At 38.0% G+C, this 23733-nt stretch overlaps 1 protein-coding gene across 2 annotated transcripts in view; it reads right to left on the bottom strand.

Annotated features, from left to right (window-relative positions):
* The window catches only part of Cd28 (CD28 molecule), a 32494-nt gene extending 9373 nt beyond the window's left edge, over window positions 1-23121 (bottom strand). The window contains exons 1-4 of one of the 2 annotated variants that reach the window (XM_075951813.1): window positions 22976-23038; window positions 7316-7533; window positions 4380-4736; window positions 2231-2346 (exon numbers count right to left, since the gene is read on the bottom strand). In XM_075951813.1, the coding sequence (XP_075807928.1) occupies window positions 2231-2346; window positions 4380-4707 (444 nt within the window). In that variant the 5' untranslated portion in view covers window positions 4708-4736; window positions 7316-7533; window positions 22976-23038. Of the gene's footprint in view, window positions 1-2230; window positions 2347-4379; window positions 4737-7315; window positions 7534-22975 lie in introns of both variants that reach the window. The other variant, XM_075951812.1, reaches the window with a different exon arrangement.
* Between the last annotated feature and the right edge of the window lie 612 nt (window positions 23122-23733).

Raw genomic sequence — 23733 nt, 5'->3', positions numbered from 1 at the left:
TAGCATTACAGGGCCTGACTTCCAGAAGTCTCTGACTGTACATTGCTCAATTATATATATATATATATTATATATATATATATATATATATATATATTATATATATATATATATATATATATATATATATATAGCCTTGAAATGGGTATCACATTTCAAGCAGGCTTATTTAGGTCTTTATTTGGTTTCTATGAGGGTTGCCTATTTAGTATCAGGTCCAGCCCAACTTGGCCATACGTTCCTGATAAGGGGAGTGCAGGTTGAGGAAAGAAATAGAAAAGAGACAGAAGATAGAGTTGGGAAGCTTCCAGTAAATACAAAAAGCCACGAGTTCATTGCTCACAGTCCTTCTATGCCCCAATCAAAAGGGGAAGGCACAAGACTCCCATGATACAAAGAATAAACAAGCATAATAACCTCCTTACATCTCAAAACACCCAGTAACCTCACCCTAAGTCAAACATCCTATTGTCTGACTTTTGAGGGGCAAAGCATCCAGTAGCCACACCTTTGGTCAAATGTTCTGCTGTCCATTCTTGAGGAGAAAGAATAGGTTTGAACTCTCTGACCTTTAATCAAGATGGAATGAAAAAGCATGTGATAAAACCGGACTCGCTGAACATAGCAAACAATGAGGACTACTGAGAAGTCAAGAACAATGGCACTGGGTTTTGATCCTACTGCACGTACTGGCTTTGTGGGAGCCTAGGCTGTTTGGATGCTCACCTTACTAGACCTCGAAGGAGTTGGGAGGTCCTTGGACTCCCCACAGGGCAGGGAACCCTGACTGCTCTTCGGGCTGATGAGGGAGGGGGAGTTGATTGGGGGAGGGAGAGGGAAATGGGAGGCAGTGGCGGGGGGAGACAGAAATCTTTAACAAATAAATAAATAAATAAAAAGATGGAATGGATACAAAACTCTAGGCCTTCACAATTTAGTGACAGAATAAGCATTCATTAAATCCTAAGTGTTCTTAATAGCAGATGGGTTGAGAATAACAAGAGAAATAGCCCTTTCCTCTTGCACACAGCATGTATTTCTTATCAAAGAAATTACTTACATGTATATTCTGGGAAAAAATACAGAATCATGTGAAATCAATACACGAGCCATTCTGTTCTTTGTACATAAAGAGGTTTCAAAGAAAATCTTCAGATAATCCTTGCTAAGGTTGTTCCTTCCTAACAGCGAATGTATTCATCAAAATGTGTTCAAAAGAGAGAGGAAAGGATGGCTCAGAGGTTAAGAGCACTGGCCTCTCTTCCAGAGGACCCAGGATCAGTTCCCAGCACCCACATGGTAGCTAACAAACACCTGTAACTCCAATTTCAGGAAATTTGATAACCCTCTTTTGGCTTCCATAGGCACCATACACACACAAAAAGTGATGCACAAACAGGCAAACACTCATACACACAAAATTTGAAAATTTGAAATATGTTCAAAAGACAGACACGGTGGCACACACCTATAATTCCAGCACTTGAGAGGCTGAGACAAGGCCAGTCTGGACTGCATAACAAGGTCCAGGCCAATTTGGGCCACTAGTGAGCTATTGTCTCAGAAAAATGAAACAAATAAAAAATTCTTAAGCTTGTATCAAAAATTCCACATTGAGAAAGGTGGATATATATATACCAACCTTCTTGCAGAACCATCCGCAGAGGCTGGTAAACTCTATTCAGTGGGGAGAGCTCCAAACAGTCTCCCTCCCTTTATGCTTTCATAAAGACAGCGCCATACTTGGCCTCACACACTGCAACTGCTTCACAAGAGACAGAAAATAGGACTGACATAAATAGATTTGTTTCCTTCTGGTTTGAATACACAATTTCGGCAGCCTACTTTCTCCTGATTTTTGACCCTGAGCTGAAGCTGTTCGTTGGTTTCATTTCTTAGCTTTCTGATGAGGCTTAGATTTTTATACTTTATGTTTGCATTTATGTGTATGCTTTATATGCAATTATTATATTGCAAAAATAAGGATAAGAAATTTAACTTCTTCTAATCTCCTACTCTTATATCCCCATTTAGTTTCTAATTCTTCCTGGCCACTTAGTGCCTTCTAGAAAACAGAACTCACATCAGATCATTACTTCACATAAAGTCGAACAGTCTAAAAAAAAAAATCTATCTCAACATTGCAGTAGAAAAGATGCAGGCAGGATTCTTAATATAGTCAGAGTGCATGTGCAGAGAAGTTACATAAAAGCAATGTTGCTTCTCTTACCCAGATAATATAAAGAGCCACTGTCACTAGCAAGCCATAACAAAACAGGACTCCAGCAGCCCCGACCAGTGCCCAGAACAGCCTAGGTGTTGTCTGATCATGACAAAGATGTTTCTCTGAAAAACATAATAGAGTAGATTAAAGAACACAGCAACAGCAGTTGAGTACATTTCTGTCCTGAACATCAGAGAAGAATTTGAAAGTACTAAAATATGCAAACTATTACCAGCATAGATGCTCTAGTGTTGCTATTTTGGAACGTATTCAAGCCCACCTCTGATCTCAGCATGCAGCATACAGCACTGAGGTTGGAAACCATTGCTTTGGAGTGGCACACTGGTGACACTGAAGTCATTGGATCTTGTTGAACATTGTGCAATTCAAAATGGCAATTTTCAACGACTTTAACCTGACCCCATCCCCTTACCCCCATTTATCTATACACTAAACTCTATCTTTGAAATAAGTAAAATGATATAAATGTTTTTAACCCCTAAGAAAAACCACCAGCTTAACATGGTAGTCAGAAACCCAGCCTGGAAAAATTACAAAGACAAATGTCTGACTCCAGCTCCAACAGGTTACCTGAAGCTGAGTGAGACACAACACATCTCTAGTGTCAGAAAGAAGTGGGAAAACAAGCAGCTCTACTGAAACTCACAGGAAATTACAACTAGGAAGAATACTTCATAATTGATTGAAATAATCGGAATTTAGGTCTGATTATTTTCAATGCATAACATTGAAAATATTTGAAAGCATTTTTATTAACAAATTCTTTATAATTAAGTTGTAATAAAAATACATAAATGAAAAGAATACCAACAATACTCTAGTTTTAATGAAGTTAATCCTGGCTACGCATCTGACAATATTTGAAAACATTATCTATTTCACCTTTCTCAAGCCATATTGATTAAGTCAGAAGCTCAAAGTTGAGTGTTAGCATTTTTTAGTTTACCTACTTACGTTTCAAATATACAAAAAAGGTTGAAAGCTGATAAGTACATAATCAGTAGTATCTTTTCCAGTTCTCCTAAATGTGTATATGTGTATACATATGCACAAAATACTAGCCTAAGTAGTATATCATTTACATGGAAGAAATGTTTTGTTCTTGGCTTCCAAAATAACATATCGTTTTTATCCTTTGACTTTATCCAATCAAATATTTTGCTTGAGCAATATTGATATTAGAAATCTGAATTCTCTCATTATTGCTTCTATCTTTGCCAGAACACAAAAGCTACTCTGCCGTATTAAGATAATATTTTTTCCTTGTTTAGTATTTGATTTTTCTCAATGACAGTTTTGTTCTGGCCTAAAAGAAAATGCATTTATTGCAATTGTGCTAGAATTGAATATAAAATGGAACATGTTTTCTTATTTATCACTCTGTGGAAAAGAAAAGTTATAATATAGGCATATACACAATAATCTACCTGGCCTCTCTCAGCTTTATGTGTTAATGCCAATAACCATATCTCAAGTTTAAGAATCCTATTATTTTTCTCCCCAATGACTAGATAGAACATAATCTCAATATAGACGTAGTACACTTATTGCTGCTGATTCATGAGTACTGCTTCATCATATTGAGTTTGGGGCTATTAAATAGTTGGTTAACTTACCCAAGATTACAAATTTAATATCCCCTAAATTTCTAATTCAGCATCCTTTCCATGTTTTGGAAAATGGAAAGAAAGCTAATGGAGAAAGAACATGGATCACAAAAAAAAAAACAATTAATTTGTTATCCAACCCATTCTTCCTGAGTCCTGATCCATCAGGCTATGCTTCCTCTTAGAGGACTCTGTGTTCAATTTTATACTTGATCTTAGCCAAAAGGCATTAAAAAAAATCCAGGCTAGCATTTTAATGACAAATTTTTTCCTGACATGACCTACTTGAATTGAGAATTATCTTATAGGTTCTATTCCCATGGTCTGTAACTTCTTCCCTCATTCTTCCACATAATGTCAGTGAAAAAGGCACAGGCATTCAAAATATAAGCTGGAATTATTTCTAAAGTAAAAGGAAAACAGGTTTAAAAATTATTTGTCTTTAGTCTCAGATCATTGATGAGTGTTCCAGCCTAACCATTTACCCCAACCTTGAGTTTAGCATTGCCAGACACAAGTACAGTTACCTTTCACGTGAATAATCGTTCCATTGCTCTTCTCATTGTCTAGGTAAGGAGGAGGGTACATGACCTCAACTCTGCAGAAGTATATATCTGTTTGATTGACGTGCAGATTCCGGAGGTAGAATGTCACTGTTTCATTGTTCAAATTCCCATCACAGGTGAACCCCACATTTGAGTGAAACTGAAGCTGAGAGGTGAGATTCCCATTCGCAACACAGACTTCCACATCACTGTTCACTCCCTTGTACAGTGATGCCCGGAACTCCTTCAAGAGGAGGTTGTGAGAATACCTGCAGCTGAGGGTGACGTCATTGTTATCCACCACAAGCATGGGTGACTGTTTCACCAAAATCTTGTTTTCTGAGGATGGAAAATTTTTAGTTACAATATAAGAACAATAATTCTCTTTTGTCCTGAAATCAAAAGGAATTAGTCAACTTAATAGATCTCCAACAAAATCTCCTGACAGATAAAGATATGTCTTCTTGGAGTGATCAGTTTATATTTTGATTATGTTGGCATCCTTTTGTGAAACATGGCAAAATGTGACCCTTCTGTCATCACTGAGCTATGCACTATGAATTTTTTAATCAAATTGAGATTCCTAAGATGTTAATCAGGCCTTAGGTTGACTTCCTGATTAAGTGATATGCTTGGAAGCAGCCTGAAAACCTGATACTGGTGCCCAGATAAATTTGTTTTCAATCATGTGACAGGTTTCTATAAAGGGATTTAAAACTTTCAAAACATTTTGACTTTGCTTATTGACTAAACCAAGAGTAGGATAAAGAGGTGCAGAAATCTGTAGTTCAAGTGTTGCCTTTAATTTTTCTTCCATAGCAAATTCAGAGAACAGGCTCCTAAGAAACTTGCATGTTTGTTGTCTTAAATCAAGAGAAGTTCTACCTTTGTGCAATAAACAATCAAAGATCTAGATATTATCTCATTCAATTTCTCACTTCAAAAGCAAACTAAATGAAATCACATTATCAACTCTGTTAGGGAGGAGACCACATTGATACCATTTTCCAGTGTATTCCCATTTCACAAAATATAATTTCATTTTAAATATTGTGTGGAGGGTGGAGGACAACTTGCAGGAGTTGGTTCTCTCCTTCTAATCAGAAATCAGGCTTGGCAACAGGTGCCTACAATGTCTTTAGCTCTATATTCACTTTTCTAAACAAGCAAGCAAACAAACAAAGAAAACAAAACAAAACAACATCAAAAAAAAAAAAACACAGGGTCTCATTCTGTAACCCTGGCTGACTTAGAACTCACTACACAGATCAGGTTGGCATAGAAACTCAGATTCACCTACCTCTGCTTCCTGAGTGCTGGAATTAAAAGTGTGGGCCACCATGCCTATATATTCCTTTGGGAGGGGGTGGCCAAAGGGGGGTGAATGAGGTCTAGAAACATGAATATTCATTTACAGTCATTGAAGAAATGTTAAATAAATTCAGAACTGAAACCAAAAATCATATCACATAGATAGCTGACCCCTTATGCATGGAGAATCAACTTCACAGATCAAAGACCCTACAACCTCTTTTTGAAACATAACTTCAATTATTTAGAAGTAAACACATTACTATTTTTCTGTAAAAGAAATTTAATATAAATAAAATCAATTTTTGCTGGGGGCAAGCTAATAATTACCTATTTATGATTTTTTTCTTGTGAGCCTAGCCTTCACAGTTGAGCAATATCCTAAGCCCACTGTTTACAATTTTTAAAAAGTTATTTGTACCCCAAAGCCAGCTAGAATTGGAAGTTGCTAAAATAAAATTTGTTGTTTAATCTGGAATTGAATTCATGAACATAGATGGAGTTTTCTTTCTTGTTTGTTGTATAATTATCAGTATTTCTATACATCAAAAACCTTACAAGAAAACCCATATCCATGCCTTTTACTCCCAGAAATTTTGATATATTTTGTATAAGTTAAGATGTGGTTAGTGTTGGTATTGGTGTTTGGAGTAACTTTACTGAAATGTAATTCACAAGCTGTAAAGTTCTCCTTTTAAAGAGTAATAGTCCAGGAGTTGTGAGGATCCCTCTACTATCTGTAAAGTACTTTCATTACATGAAGAAGATGCTCAGTGGCTGCCACTTCCCATAATTCTGTCTTTCAGCCTCGGGCAACCACTCATTTACTTCTTGTCTCTACTTGCCCATTCAGGCCATTTCATATGCATGGAATCATAGTATGTATGTCATTTTGTATATGGCTTCTTTCAGTTAGAAATTATCAAGTTTCATCCATGCTGTAGGAAAGTATCAGAACTTTATTCTATGGCTAGACAATATATTGTGTCAATATAGTCAACATTGACTCTTGTGAACAATGCTACTATGGGCATCTGTGTAGGAGTTGAGAGGGAGGAACGAGAAGGGAAAGGAGAAGTCCTAGAATAAAGACTCCAGTGTTCATTTAGTGATCCCTGCCTGATTCAGAAGGTGACATCTTCCCAAGACTCACACATCAGAGAGAAAACTGATTTCCCAAACCTGAGTTCCTTGGGCAGGTCACAGTCTAGGAAGAAAGAAAAATGTATAAACAGATAACTAATTTTGACACAGTAGATAGAGACCTACAGGTTCTGGGAACAATTGAAGAACCAATCACAGATTCTGTACACATGAAGACTGCTGTTCTGGGAGATAAGGGATGATGCCCACATTGACTATCAAATGTTTCTCACGTAAAAAAGTTAGCCTTGATAAGACGTGTCCTCAAGATGGGGTGGTGGGGTAAGTATGTGCACGTTGAAACTAAAAGTAACTTGGTGAAGTGGGGAGGAAAAAAGAGAAAAAACAGCAAGGAAAATAGTAATTGAGAACGAGTATGACACTCTGGAGAGAATTACAACTACCTCCCCTCTTTCTGACCAAGGGTTAGGAAAGACAAGAGTGGAAAAGCAAGCGTTGCTCACCTCATCAGAGACCTTGGTCCCTCTCCTGCCAGTGATGGAGACCTAGTGAAGGCTTTGAAGCAGAAAAGCAGGCGAGGTGAGTGTAGTGTTTTCACTTATGGAGGTCACGTTAGCAAACATGAAGCTACTTTGGAGTGTGCAAGGGTGAAGGTGTGGAGAGCAGCCAGGATTCAGTTGTCTTCTGGGTCAGAGCTGAGAAGTGTTTACAGCCTAATGCTCTGGTTAAAGAGAAGAGGAAGATTTTAAAATGACTTCCTCAACCTCGCAGACGAAGGAAAAAGTATCTATTTTTTTCTTTTTTGCCCACACCTCTTCTTCACCCATTTTTTTCTACTTCATTACAGTACCAGAATAGACAGATCCAAAACCAAAGAAAGTTTGGACATCTGGACTATAAAGAAGACAGGTTTGCAGCCTTGGGGGTCATGACACGGAGTGGAAACTTTCAGAAGGAAGAGGCAGCAGTCATTCTCTGAAACGGTTTTTCTTCACATGGAGTAATATAACGACTAGAGGTAGCTTGTTCTTCTTCCCGTCATGGGGCCTCTGAGCTCAAGCCTCAGCGTGGTTGGGGTTGTCTGATTTCTTCTGAACCCATTTGATCTCAGATTAAAAATCAAGAACATTCTCACCAGAAACTCAACGGCTCCTGTGTCAAGACTGTTTGTTACACGCCACTGTTCTGGTAACACAGCCTGCCACTGAGCAAGGAAAGGGAAAATACTTCATTCTGTGGCTGTGCCAGAATTTTGTTGGAAAAGAGTTTGAAAACATCTATGAAAAAGGCGGGCAATTCATCTGTTAATGTTTACATATTAACATTTTTAAATTAGCTGATGCTTAAAGAGAGATACTATATTTGAGGTAATTTCTTGTCTTATGCTAATATGTGGCTAACTGCTTCCTGGCATAAAATTCAAGCTGATGAAACCTCTTTTTTAAAGTTAATATTCTTTCTAGGATTTGGTCTCACTTTAATTTATTCCAATGATTTAAAAAGTCCATGTGAGAGGCTATCTGACAGGACTTCAAACTCTACATCTGTTTAGTGTGGAGACACACTAAATAAAATAAATTTATGCCTGGTATTAAAGAGAGGTTACAGTTATCCTAATGATATTGACACATAGTTATCCTAAATATGTGATCATTGTGGTTTCTAGAACATACAGTATTGCTAGCTTCTTTTAATTTCCCTTAAAATGGAGCATGTGTGAGAAGACACACCCCTCACTCTACAGCAGTAGAGTACAAAGATTCTGACAAACCAATCAAGTGATAGTGTTCAGCTTGGCTATGGATTTTGGTTGTTGTTGTTGTTTTATTTGTTTGTTTGGGTATCTGGGAATCTGTGGTGTTTCCAACCACTTAAGGCATACCTAGGCTTAGAATAGCAGTTCTAAACCTGTGAGTTGTGACCCTTTTGGGGTCACATATCAGATATCCTGCATATCAGATATTTACATTACAATTTACAACAGTAGCAAAATTACAGTTATGAAATAGTAACAAAATAATTTTATGGATGGGGATCACCAAAATCTGAAGAACTACATTAAAGAGTTGCAGCACTTGGAAGATTGAGGATCATTAACTTAGAAGAAACTAGAATGCACTCAGCTTTCTTACACTGGCTTCTGTTTGAGGATTTGCTGTTTTTAAATCATACTAGGAATGACCTTTCTTTCCTTTTGTAAACACTTGATCTATTTTCCTTCTTGTGGGTAATTTGTCGAGGTTACACCTACCAGAAACACTGATACCCTCCCAACTGCATTTGCTTAACACAGTAAAATACTGCTTTGGCTGTTTTTCCTTCACTAACTGGCAGGTTGTTTTGATGAGGAACTTAGCGCTTTGCTTTTCAAAGCCTGTCCTAGCAGCTAAACGAGCTAAAGGTGTGGAGACAGGAAGCAGTAACCTCAAAACTCTTTCCCTCACAACTCCAGTTCAACAACAGGCAACTCGCAAGATCAGAAATGAGAAGGAACTTATCTGCAGCCCATGGCAAGGCTGTGAGAGCCAGATTTGTGGTAGAACAAGCTTCTGGAAGGTTGAAAATTAACTGTGTTTCCAAGAAAATGGGTACCTACAAAAGTAACTTCTTTCCTTTGCATCAATTCTAAGTGGATCAAGAAAGAAGTTACTATATTTAGGGACTAAGCCAGCCTCTGTGCAGGTGCTGTGGAGTACAATCTCTAAAGGATAGCTCCTAGCATCAAAGAACCTTGGCCTTAAAGTTTGCCCCCACACCCACCCCTCCCAACTAAGCCAAAGCTTGTATTTACAAAGAATATGAAGCATAAAGTACAATGTAGAGAACATATTGGCTTAGAATTCTTGAGACTGCAAAAGGATTTCAAAGAGTCCAAGGTTCAGGGCAAAAGTTGTGGACCTCTTTAATACACCTACATGCATATGTAAAATTATGAGTGCGACCTTTAAGACTTGAGATGAAGTCTTCCAACAGATCTTGATCTATCGTTCTGTTCCATCTACCACAATACATCAAAATTGTAACATAATTTCAGTGCTTTGTTCTCCATCCCCTTGAGGCTGGACTTGGTGAAGAAGCTGGTATTGGAGTTTCAAATGAGAGCCAGGGAGAGCCATTGGATAGTGGGGAAACTGAACGCAAAGAGGCCTGGACCAAAGCAAATTTCACTTTCTCCCCCATATTAGTGGAGTACTATATGCAAAAATTACTCAGCTGGAAGGAACTTGAAGATTATATAAAACCAGTCCCTTACTTATAGAAGAGGCTACTGAAAACTAAAGCAATAAATGAATTTTTTAAAAACAAGATCACACAAATAACTGAAAAGATAATGTGTATAAAAACTGATGTTCTCCATCATGAATGAAGAGGAAAAAAAGACAATTTTGTTCATTCGACAAGACTGAGTTGATTTTGTGCTCATATTTAAAGGAAATGTGTTTCCAACCAATTCTTCCTTGTCTATGACTTTGCTTTCTGTAGTCTCAGTTGCCTATTGTCAACTACAAACCCAAAATATTAAATGGGAAAGTTCAGATATAAAGTCTATAAATTTTGATTTTGCATCATTCTGAGTATGGTGGTGAAATGCAATGTTAGTCACCTAAGGCGTAAACTACCCTTCCACCCAGTGGTCTGCAGTGCGTGTGCTACCAGCACCTCAACAGCTGGTCCTGTAACTTTTCCCTGTTGTCAGATCATCCACCGAGGTAGCTCACAGCTTTTGTTCAATCAACTGCTTTTTTTCTTAATAATGGCCTCCAATGTAAGACCAGTGATTCCAACAAAACTTCTATACTTAATAAAGAAAGAAGTCAAATGCTGAGGCACTGAGGATATACGCTGAGGGAAAGTCATGCTACTTTGCTGCTCGCCTCCAACTGCAAAAGCTGCCGTCACATTGCGTGGCAGGCATGACGAAGATAGGAAGGATTCATTTACAGAATTCGTACTATCAGAGGTTTCAGATGTCTACTGAGGGTCTTGGAACATGTTATTCATGATAATAAGGGATAACTATACGCAAAGAGTTTGCTCACAATTTGAGAGACTGCCTAAAGGTGGTTCGCGAATCTCAGGTGAGGCCAACAGACGATATGTCTCTCATAAATACAATTTCCATTTCACCAGCAGTGATTATCCATTGCAGCCCTTCTATTCCAGTCTCACTTGTGTACAAAAGGGATGTCAGCCAGCTCATAAAGTCACTTTTCAGTCCAACTTTTAATGAATGAATCCTTAACTAAAACAATATGTTTTTAATCATGTTTAACTTTATAATATTCATTCTTTCCTTTTTTATATCATAAGCACAGTAGTGAAATAAAATGGCCCACCAAGGCTGGCAGGACTCAAGATTGAAGAATGCACCTGGGAAGCTAAAGAAGATATTAGAAAGATATAATAAGTACAACTAGAAACTGATTTTTCTTCTAGGAGTTCTAATGGATTCTATTTATTCTTGTCACACATTTCTATCACATTAAAAAAGTGAAATTATAGCTTATAACTCTGATTTCTTTTTTTAAAAAAAATATAATTGAACAGAATATGATATGTTTTAACAAGTTAGGTAAGGACCAAAAAAAAAAAACGTTTTCTACATTTTCGACCATATTGCACTCTGGGGTTTATGAGCCAACTGTGAAGATGCCATTGGCTGCTCTGGTGGAGAACTCTTTTGTTCTGACCACAGAGTTGATTAAGTTACTTTAACATTCCTCTGAGTTTATTTCCTGTTTGGGATGAGGAGGTCATTCAACTTCTAGCCCTCTGACCACTTGCTTCCTTTCAAGCTCTGTATGGCACAGGCTCTCTGATGAGTCAATCCGGAGCTTGCTCTGGAATCTGTAAGTCGAACTGAAGACTCAACAGCTTGGGACTCAGGGAACTCTAGTTGGAAGCTTAGCTATGTTCAAATATCAAGAGAGAAAGCACAAATGCCCATCAGACTATAATGTTTTCCACTATTCTCCTTGATCTACTAAAATGGTAAAAAACAAACCTGTTAATTACCCACAGCTTTGGATGAGCCCACACTCTGAAATTCATACTATATTTTCTTTTAATTTAAGTTAAAGTTTCAAAATAACTATGGTCATTTTTTTCTCATTTTCCATTCATTGTTTTCTTGAAATTCTCATTTTTTAAATAAGAAATAATGGTATAAGTAAAGTATTTTTTGAAAAAGAATTTGAACAATATCATATACAAGTATGTATATTGTCTCCTTCAGGATTCTCACAGTAAACAAATGGTCTTCTCAGTCATGGGTACCAGTCAGTGAGCTTGTTTATAAAATATGCATGGTTTAAGTTGTGAGAGAACAGAACCCTTGGGAACAGGGAACACCTGTGGTATGCAGAGCACAGCTGTGACCACTCTTAGATAAGAAGAGAGGGTTATGAGAGCCAGAAACATGACAAAGCATGGCTTCTGTTGACAAGAACAAACCAAACAACTAATCTTGTCCAAGACTGTGTATGGCACACGTATCAATTCTATTAAATACATTAACTTCTTATCAATAGAACATAAAATTTTTAAACAAAACGTAAATATTGCTCAAACAATAACAAATGGTTATAGGTGATAATGAAAACAAAAATAGAAACCTAATAATAAATTTTACTAAATGAGTTACTTTAGACCACCACTGGTCTAAGCCATACCCTTAACTCTGACCAATGTTCTTATACAGGCAAACACAACAATGTAGAGGACTCCTGTCTTTGTCTCTTTAAAACATTGTTGTCCCACATGCAATTGTCAGACAGTCACTCAGGGGTCAAATAGTTTGATACCAAAAAGTCTCATCTGAACACTGAGACATAAAGCTTTCATTTATAAGAGAGAAAAAATAACAGAGTAATTGATGTATACACTCTGAGACAAATTTTGATCAGTCAAAATATTATTCTCTGATATCTTGAACTCTTACATGACAAAATAGTTTACTCAGCAAATAAGTAGTAGGCTGTAATATGTTTGTTTCTTTGGAGATGGGAAGATAAGGAGCAATCCTGATAAGTACACAGCTATATTCCATGGATGATGTAAGGACTATATAGAGAGTGATTGACAGTCACAACAAAAAGCTTTGGTCACAGATAGAATGATTCTGGAGGTTTCTATACAGGATAGCCTTTAGCTGGACCATGAAGTCTACAGCAAATTTAAATACAGTAAGATTAAGGAAACGACCTTATTGCAAGTGTTTATTAAGAAGTAGCAAAGAATTTTAATTAAGGAAGAAATAGGTAAGATGTCTATACCAATCATGAGGGGCCTTTGATGACAAGAGAAGGCACATAGATTTTACCAGGAAGGGAAACAGAAATTCTCTACATTTAAGGTGAAAAAACAGAAATTCTCTACATTTAAGGTGAAAAAGGAGCCTCCTGGGGTGAGTTAATCCAGCAGTCAGGACTGGTTCACAGTTAGATTAAAGACAATTCAGAGACTAGTGAGAGACTGCTGTCCTAACATAGATATGAGCTGGTATGGCTGGAGCTGCAATGTGGAAGCTGGGATGAAAGGGATGAGCAAAGACAGTGAGCAGGAGTGGAAATTGACATGAGTTCAAATGATGACTAAAAGCAAGACTAGAGGCCTCAGTGACAAAATTAGGTAAGGTAATAAAAGAAATCTATTAGGAGAAAAGAAAATGATGGATTGTTTCAGAAATGTTAGAATTGAAGAATGAATAAAGCCCCTTGAAGAAAAATCAATAAGAAAACAGGATAGGACTAGAGTTTAAGGAAGCTGATCAGAGGTTGAAATGTACGTAGGTCACCTGTCTTATGGTGAATGGTCATTTTAAGATGCCTAGAAAGTCACTGCCTCGTCTTGTGCTGTAATTCATCCCCACCTCTAGAGCAGAGACACCACTATAGGACTGGAACTCCTATGTCACCTATCATTCATAGGTCAACCATTGTTCTCTTATTCCCTGGAGCTAGAAGCACATCATAGCAGAGCAATTTAATTAAATGGAAGTGGTATCACACTAAATACCACTGAACCATTTGCAAGTCAAGGACCCAAAGAGTAGGCAACATTTATTCACTTTCAAAACAAACATTTTGACAATAATCCAATTTTCAAATCAAAGAAAAACACAGATATAAAAGAACCACTTACATCAATATAATATTTTTAATCACTGTGTTGTATAAACTCACAAAAGAGATGATTACACAGATGATTAAGTTAGAGTGACTTCCTTAATCTGGCTACTTTCATAAGATGTTTTCTACGTGTACATTTTAATCCAATGGCCAGATCTTGGGAGTCCTGAACCATCATCATTCTGCGCTTTCATTCAAAACAATTATGTAAAGAAGACAACAGAGAATTTGTCTGATCTGCTCTGTTCTCTGTAAATCTTTTACCTTTGAAGAGTCTGTTCAGGGTTATTGTGGTGTACACAGACTCTTCCGGGAAGGTAGCATAGCCTGGAAGTTTGGAAATAATTAGTGTTTTAGTCCTTAACTTTAAAGTGGAAAATAGGAGTCAGCAAAAGCAAAAATTGCTCCCAAAAACACTGCAGTCATATCTAAGCACATTGGCATTTAAGATCCTAAATAACAAATCTAAGAGATTCCAGAGCTATCTGGGTTGCAGTTCTCTCTCTCTCTCTCTCTCTCTCTCTCTCTCTCTCTCTGTGTGTGTGTGTGTGTGTGTGTGTGTGTGTGTGTGTGTTTGTGTGTGTGTGTATTCTCTAATCCAACCCTTCACGTATCAAATGAGGAAATCAGTGCCTAGACAATGTATATCATGTTGCGACAAACTAAAACTTCTAATCACACCTCCTTACCTTGAGAATCCTTACTTTACATTTTGAGTTGGGGGTGAGATATAAAGTAAAACAAGCAAACAAACAAACAAAAAATAGCGATGCTAAGATTAACGTCTCTAACGGAAACTGGAAGTCTACCCACGATGTTTATTTGAACTTTGTGATCCTGTTGTCACCCATGAGCTGAAGTCAAGCCCACTCACACTGTATACTTTGAGATTTGTGCTCTCTTTAGTTTCCTTGTCTCCTTGAGAAAACTGCCCCACCTCCCTTTTCCTCTCCTCCTTTCTCCTTTCTCTTCTAACAGTATTTTCTCCCCCTAGCTCCACAGACCCACACACATACACTTATGTCCAGCTCTCAGCTCCCTTCACATAGCCAACACAATCAAGTCACTGAATCACACCAGTTACCACATCACTGCTATGTACAAAATACCACGGTACATATTTCAGGTGATCTAAGCTCCTGACGGTCTTGCCTTATCTGCTAATTCCCTCTTCCTTGTACTATCTATTTTGTCCCACTCAGCTTTCTCTAAATCTTCTGAAGCTTTATCTTCTTTCCTGAAAGCGCTGCCTAAACTCAGAAGTCTGGCTGGCCTCCCTCCTCCAGTCTGGAGCCCCCGTCCCTTTGACTTCAATGATGTTCCCTTAGGTCCCTCCCCTCCTCGCTCTGAAGCCAGTACTCACTCCAGCTGCCTGTTAACCAGAGGACCCTGACTTTATGCAACTCACTTCTCCTGCTTCTGTTAATTAGCCTGTCATTCCTGTGCCTTCTATTCCATTCCACAGATAAACATTTCTAAGTGCTTTCTTCTTATTCACTTCAGCTACTTCAAGATACCTTGAAAATCAAGTTTCAACATTTTTATCAGTATTTTAAACAGCACTTTGTTTGACCTGGTTGTACCCTACCTCCCTGGACCTCCAAGGCTGACTTCCAAGAACATGGAACCTATTCCTGACTTGGTTTCCTTACTAATATTCCTTCTTTCTCAGGCAACATGAACTTGGTGAGACCACAAACCTTGAAATGACACCCTAGACTTTTACATATTCCCTAGCCGTGTGACAGCAAGTTAGTTGTACTTGTTTGACATTTCAGTTTTCCCATCTGAAAATTGGTATAATTATGATTAATTACTTCATAGGATTTGGGGGGAGATTGAATGACTTAAATAACGGAAACCCAAGTGGAACAGTGTCTACAACATAAGTGCAAACTAAATATTAACTAGCAAGTTTCATCAGTAAAATCATCCATTAAAATCCTACCTATCAACAGCATCAATTCCCAACTCTTCATAAAGACTTATCATCCTACATTAATTTGTTGTTGGGGTGAGGTTAAAGCAAGGTGTCATACTGTAGCCAGGCTGACATGAAATTTACTGTGAAAGCCACACTAGCCCAAAGCTCATGGTAATCCTCCTGCCTCCAATCCTGAATACTGGGATTGGAACTACAGTTCCTACCTTAATCTTGACAGAGTGCTGCATACTTCTCCATTTTCCATGTTCATTTCCCTTTTCACCAAACATTTGATTATTAGTACCTACATGCTTCCAGTATTGTACTAAACACCAAGCTTACATGAGTGAATGAGACAAGAGCCTATTCCCAAGGAGCTTACAGTCCAGTATGCAAAAAAAAAAAGTTATCAATCCACAGTATCAATTTTAGGAATTCTAACTAGAAAATAAGTCACTTGTTTTGATATTAGGACTCTCAAAGAAAAACTTCAAGTGATAAATAGAAGGGGTATTCCAGACTATGAGGATAGTACATGCAACACCATTAAAGCATCAAATAGCACGGTGAGGTGAGGTGAGGTGAGGTAGAGGAATGCCAACTGTCATCATATATCTGTTTCTAGGTGTTGGTCCTATTATACCAAATTTCTGAGCCCATGGTAAGAGAGAGAACTAGAGATACAAGCAGGTCTTGTATGCTATGCCTTTGTGCTTCTTGTCCTTCTCTTCTCTTTCCTCAGAATCCAGGAGGGATTAAAATACAAGAGGTCTAATAAATATTTGCTAAAGTAAGCTACTTTACCATTGGACTATCTCTTAACAGATCCACTGTAAAGGCAGAAGTTTCCTCAAGGAGGTAAATCTTCCAGAGCAGCAGGGCAGCAGAGGAGGACTCACAAGGAAGACAGCTCAGTGTGGGCATAAAGGGGAGGGGACAGGTGTGTGACACAGGGAAGGATGTTAGAGGTGAGGGTCTTTTATTAGGGCACAAAAGAAATTAGCTTGGATAAATTAAGACAAGATTCCCTAAAGGCATCCAAAAATGCCAAGAAATTTGACACTGTAATCTTTCTCTAACATCTTCTAGGGACGATCTACACGGTTTTGTCTCTGCAAATTGAGAAACATCTGTTTTCTCCCACCTCTAACATCTTCTAGGGACCATCTACACAGGTTTGTCTCTGCGAATTGAGAAACATCTGTTTTCTCCCACCTCTAACCATCTGTGGTTTATAATTATTTTCCACAATAATGAATTAGTGTGGGTAGAATACTACTCATAATTAACTACAAGAAAAAAATTAAGAACTGTATCATTCTCGTTTTTACTTTATCACATCTTAAAGTGTTTTTATAGTCTGTCACAGGAACCATACACATAGAAGAAATTCAATAAATACTTACTAAAGGAGCATACAAATGAGAATCTGTCTTGCCAAAGTACATGAAGAAGCATGCACTGTATAGAAGAGAAACTTACCAGCACCCTGTTTTGGGGTCCCAGAAGTGTCACAGTGGAAGAAAACATTCTCCTCCTATATGGCCTTTCATACCCACACTATCTAAAGATAGAATCTATGTTTTAGATAGATCCCTGCTGATCTAAAATTGTGTATTAGTAGTACTCAATATTAAAGACAGTTGTCAGATCCCAAACATGTTGCAAATATATCTAAGGTATGATCTGACTCTTTCTCCCTAAGCAACAAAAAATCACAGCCTTGCCGGGCGGTGGTGGCTCACGCCTTTAATCCCAGCACTCGGGAGGCAGAGGCAGGCGGATCTCTGTGAGTTCGAGTCCAGCCTGGTCTACAAGAGCTAGTTCCAGGACAGGCTCCAAAGCCACAGAGAAACCCTGTCTTGTAAAACCAAAAAAAAAAAAAAAAAATCACAGCTTTTTACTTGATTGCTGATTCCAAAATTAAATTATTGAGGCTGAGAAAAGATCTCAGTTGGTAAAGTTTTGTCTTGCAAGCACGGGGACCCAAGTTCAAAACTCACATTTAAAAAACTAAGTGATGGGGGCTGGAGAGATGGCTCAGTGGTTAAGAGCATTGCCTGCTCTTCCAAAGGTCCTGAGTTCGATTCCCAGCAACCACATGGTGGCTCACAACCATCTGTAATGAGATCTGGTACCCTCTTCTGGCTAGCTGTATACATAGTAAATAAATAAATAAATATTTAAAAAAAAACAACTAAGTGATGGTACATACACTCGAAGTCCCAGTGCCAAGGAGATAGAGACAGGCATATCCCTAGTGCTTACTGGTCTGTCAGGGAGGCCTATTTGGTAAATTTGGGGGAAGTAAGAGACTTCTGTGTCAAAAAAAAAAAACAAAAACAAAAACTGGCAGTCAGCACCTGCGAAATGGAATCTGAGGCTGCTCGCTGATTTTCACACACGTGCACACATCTGCACATACACCTGTAAATACACAAACATACACATACAATAAAACATGAAAACCAAAGATAAAAATCCAAACAACCATCCAAGTTTCAATAAAAGGACCCATGTGTTGTCAGAATGAGAGCCACGTCAGCTAATTCAGATGTCTAAATGACAGTGGATGATGAGACGTAGATGCTGTGATTATACACTGTATGTTGGATTAGGAGCCAACAAAGTGATTCAGAAGTTGCGGAAAGGATCTCACAATTAAATAAGAGACTAATGTGAGCTGTAAGTAATTCTGAATGACACCATTAACCTGGTTACCTTGTCAACCAACATCCCCAAGATAACAAAGATGGTGACAAAGAGATGACGGTAGTCATGATGGATATAGAGATAAAGGAGCTCAAAGTTAATCAAAATAAAAAATCTTCACCACTGTGGGGTGTTTCCTACGCATGAAGAACACAAATACAGTTTGCATAATGACACAAAGACAACCTATGACATTAGTACTAAATCACTCAGGCCAAAAAAAACCCTGTTGCCAAGTCTCTGCCGAGCAACTGGGAACTTCTTGATCCCATCCAGAATACCTAGAACTCAGGGTCATCAAACTGAGAGTCACAAGCAAAAACATGAAAACCTACTTTGTGAACTCTTTTCCCCTGAGGCCTAAATGTCCTTCTCTCCTCATCCCAGTTTCAGGAACTGATTGCCACTCACCAAGTCTTCTGCTAAAAGTTCTGGGTATATTGAGCTTGTGTTCTTTTGGCCCTCTGTTTTGGTTGGTTAATTGGTTGATTGGGAGGGTGAGTGGTGGCAGGCGGTGCAATTACCACATCACTGACCAAAAGAGTCCAAAGAAATGTGATTTAGGAAGTCAGAGCCCCCTCAGTGACTCACAGAAGCAGGGGTCATTTGTCCCCAAGTTTGAGTAAGCTCTCAACAGAAAAGTTCCCACATCTGTGAACAAATTTCATAAAGAAAAAGGCAAACTATAATTTATCTGAGATGACTTGTGAGATAATAATGCTTTACCAAAGCCGCCAGCCTTCTGATCTCTGGACAAGTAAACCCTGTGTCCTACCACCATCCCAGCCACTTAATAAAAAGAACTACTTCTTTAGATGATAAATCGCAAATGAAATTTTCTTCTGGGATGTTGGTGGCATAATTTTTTTCACTTTGTAATGTAAAAGTCAGCACACTTTGTGCAAGAAACACTTGAAGGAAGATACCCACACATGGCACACATAGTCACAGAAAATTTCTTCACTGGGGAAAATAGGAAGAAAGGAAGGCATTGAAAAGGAGAGCCCATATCTAAGTCAGGGAGGCAGTGAGGTCCCTTCCCCCATAGCCAAACTTTGCATACACAAGCTTTTCACAGTTAGAATCACAGATTCATTTCTTCTGATCGTCTGTGGTGATGACTCACCTTACTTCTGGGAATTGATAAATCAATACTAATTTTAACAGTCTTTGCTATTAAAGTCTTTGCTAGATGGGTTGCCTTTAAAAGGGGGAAGACAGCTAAAGAAATAGTGTATTAATCAAGAGCATGGTCATGAAGCAAATTCTTAGCAAATTCCACATTTTGGAAATAGCTATCAAATTTACTTCAAGTGACAAAACACTCTGTTAATTTTTAATGTCCAGAAAAGCTGGCTACAGTGCAGTCAAAGCTGTGTGACTGCAAGTGTCTGATGCTTACATTGCATTTTTTGGCCGTTCATTGTTTTTGTCTCACTTTCCCAAGTCCAGCCTCAGAGCAACGCTTAACCGTGAGAAGTCAAGGGCTTCTTTCTGTGCATCTACCACAGAGGAAATGGTTTGCCAAAGACTGAGCAAGATAAAGCTTTTAATTCTGTTACTTTGCCAATCATTTTATGTGTCTCTCTGAGGAAAAGAAGTGCTGAGGAGAAAGCATCGTAACTGGAGGGATCATTCTGGTTCAACAGGCCAACCTGACATAGCTCATCAGTTAAGATTTGGAAAGAAGGGAACAGAAATGCTCTCATGGAGAAGTGAACATATTTCCCGATTTTAGTCTCCATACTATGCAGTCAGTTTGCTGGAAAAAAATAAGAAATATTGACTAGAAAATGTTTATATGACCAATACACTTCTACACAGATGATTTTGCTCTCAGGAGCCTGCAGCTATAAGCTAGAGTCACAACCTAAAATGTAACAAAATCCTGTCTTCGGATCTCACTAGCACCGTGATCCAATATTCATAAAAGCATGTAACTTTAGCAGAGGATATAACTAAGGTGCAACTTCCTAACTCTTACCTTATCCTACTTCTTTAATTGAGCTTTAAAGATCTTTTTGGCAGCATCACCCAAAACATGAGAATCGGGCTAGATTTAACCATCATCAAGTAAGTATGTTAATCCATGCTGTGAACCAATGAATCAAACTTATTAAATTATTGAAAATAAAGACCCGCCTGCATGCACACACATACATTTTAATGCAGATATTATAGCAGTTTCTTACACTTCTAGGAAGATCAAGGACAACAGCTTTAAAAAAAAAACAGAGTTTTATGTAGCTCAGATTAGCTTCATATTTGTTCTGTAGCCAACCTGAATCACTCTGATCCTCCTGCCTCCACTAGATTACAGGAATGTGCTACCATACCTGGTTTATGCTGTGCTGGAATTAAACCAAGATTCCATGCTTGTTAGACAGCACTCTGCCAATTGTGTCACTTCCCTAGTCTGGGATAAAAACATTTGACCAGAGCATTTCCTTATGTATAATTTCTTTGTGGGAGGGGGTAAACGTGAAGGGAGAAATGAAAAGCTCACAAAAGGCTTTGCACCGTTTTGCATGGGTCATTATTTTGCATGTTGTAATTATATTCCTTTTCTTTCATCTTCCTTCTCTAAAGCTCCCTCACTGGAAGAGGCATTTCAAAACTGCTCCCTCTACCTCCTCTCCGTCTTACTTCATTAATGGCCTCTTGGCATCAAATCCTAAGAGTTAGTAGGAAAATGAATTGGTGTCTAAGAAGTAAATATATATTAAGGTAAATAAAGGTCTGCATGTGTAAATGTTCCAACTTCTCTGTTAGCTATCCCTCTTAATAAAGGTTCTAAAGGAAAAACATACAAAGCTTTGAGTCCAACCAAAAGAGTTTCTAAAGAAAATAAATAAGCTTGTAACCGATTGTTATCCACAGAAGGCATCAGAAAAGCATTTTGTGTACAACTACCAATGTTGAATAGCATCTAATCCAGGTAAGGCTTTACTATCTAATAAATTAGCTTAACTATAATGTCTTAACTATTCCTTTGAAAGAAACTTAAGGTCCCTTAAACACAAAGCTCAGAAACTTTTTCACAATAAGTTTCGAGGACTCCTTAGCTCTAGGTGTGGATGGCCAGACATGAGCTCATTTTTTCCCAGCAGCACTTTTTATAGTCATGGTCACTGATGCGTCAAACAACAAAAGTAGGTGGACATCTATGAGTTACTACTGGATTTCTGCAAAATTTGGAAATGATATTCTTTGGAGTGAGCATTCATGGTATTTAAGAATAACATCTACCAAGAATGCAGTCTGTACCATCAAAATGTATGAGAAGGAAACCGGAGACATTAACTTTATAATTTACCTTTCCCAGAGAGATTATCTAAGTACATCTATAGACGCCTTGCATTTTAGTGTCAAACTGAGTGTGATTTGTGTTCCAGTGCTAATGTATCTATCTCCTTCTGTTAGGGATTATAATTTCTAGAGATAATATAATACTGACTTTGTCTAAGTCTGTAAAAATACAAATCTTATCATGCTAGCTGGAAGAGCATTATGGTCAAGAGCACAGGTTCTCGAGTCAGGCTAAGGTGGTTTGAAATCTGCAGTCCATAGCCGGGACCTGCATCCTCTGGGGAAATTATTGAACATTCTCTTCAGTGGGTGATTTCTTCATCTGGAAGGGAGTTTGGAACAAGAAACAACTCTGAGTTTTGAGAACTGAAAGTAGTTGAGAGTGAGCTTTCTAACTGATAGGTACAGACTTCTTGCCATTGCTATTGGAAGTGTGAAGGATTTTAACCTAAATAAACATGTTTCAGCCAACAGTAAAAGGAAACTTACTGGTATTTGTATTAGCATCTGTGTTTACTACTGGAATCTTCTTGGCTCTTGCTAAATTCAGGTAGTACTTAAATGAATCCCATGCTTACTGGCCAAGGACTGAGTAACATAAGTTTTTCACAATGATCATTTCATTTTATCTCACAATGAAGTTGAGGTGATAGTTACTAAGGGTCCCATTTTATAGAGATTTGGGTAGTTTAAATACTCTCCCAAACTCACCTAGGAAGACTTGACTCTGAGATGCAAACTGAGGCAAACTAATCCAAAGCCTTCAGAACTTACCTACTTATTGAAGTTTTCTGGATTTAAAAAATAAAGTCCTGAATATAACATAAAAGTGCTTGGAACAGTATCAACATGTTGTTAAATAAAATGCTATCTCTTTCCAAAAAAACTTTTGGAAAGGTCTTTTTGATAAACTTTTTTTTGATATACTGTATTATGAGAATTAGTTTCTCAATAGTAGTTTGTCATATTAAAGCAAAACACTTTAAATGTGCTCAAATTTCACAGGTCACCACAGTTTTAAAATAAACCAGGCTGATCACAAGAACATGAATAAAAAACAGAAAAGAAATAAAATCAAAATTGTTTACCTGTTGCTTGAACTGAGGAGAAGCTGAGAGCCAGGAACAGCAGCGTGAGTGTCATTGTCCTAATGAGGGTCAGGACTTCAGCCCCTCCTCCTTGAGCAGTGCAGAGTGTGAGATGAACTGAAGACACACCTGCAAAGGTCTTTGAGTATCTGTCATCCAAGGCCACTTTACAGGGCACTTGATCAAAGGACTCCCACCACAAGGCTTCGTGACTTTCACACAGGAAATTACATTGTTTTTGATGACTAGACTTTTACTTCTTTTAGCGACAATTTTTTTCTTTTTTTTTCTTTCTTTTTTTGGTCACTGAAGAGTGTCAATCACAGGATAATGTGCTCGGAAGCTTTATTTGTCGATGAGTAACAGCACTGTGAAAGTGGGTACTTAGGGTCTAGCAATGACAAGAGCCGCCAAACAAAGCAATCTAAGGCAGAGAGAAGACCTCACAGAAGAGAAGTTCTCACAGGGAGTTGTTTGGGGACTTGGAAGATTTCTACATGAGTGTTTAAATTCTACATAAATGTTACAGAATCGATGTTTGTGATAGTCTTAAGGTAATCTTATGGAATATATGTACAACTCACTTCTACAAACTTTACAAAATGCTTCCAAGCACCCACTTGGCAAGCACTCAAGCATCTGTGTATCTGCAGAAGTTTCCAAAGCAAAAAGCAAGTTGTAAAAATGCCATATTTTCTCAGGGAGAGAGGAGAGCCACCAAAATCCCCTTGCTGCCTCATGTTCCTTGTGTCCCTCAA

The sequence above is a fragment of the Microtus pennsylvanicus genome, chromosome 17 (assembly GCF_037038515.1).
Source record: "Microtus pennsylvanicus isolate mMicPen1 chromosome 17, mMicPen1.hap1, whole genome shotgun sequence".
NCBI classification, from domain to species: Eukaryota; Metazoa; Chordata; class Mammalia; order Rodentia; family Cricetidae; genus Microtus; species Microtus pennsylvanicus.
Note: the sequence above shows the minus strand (reverse complement) of the source record. Positions and strands in the feature narration are given on the sequence as shown.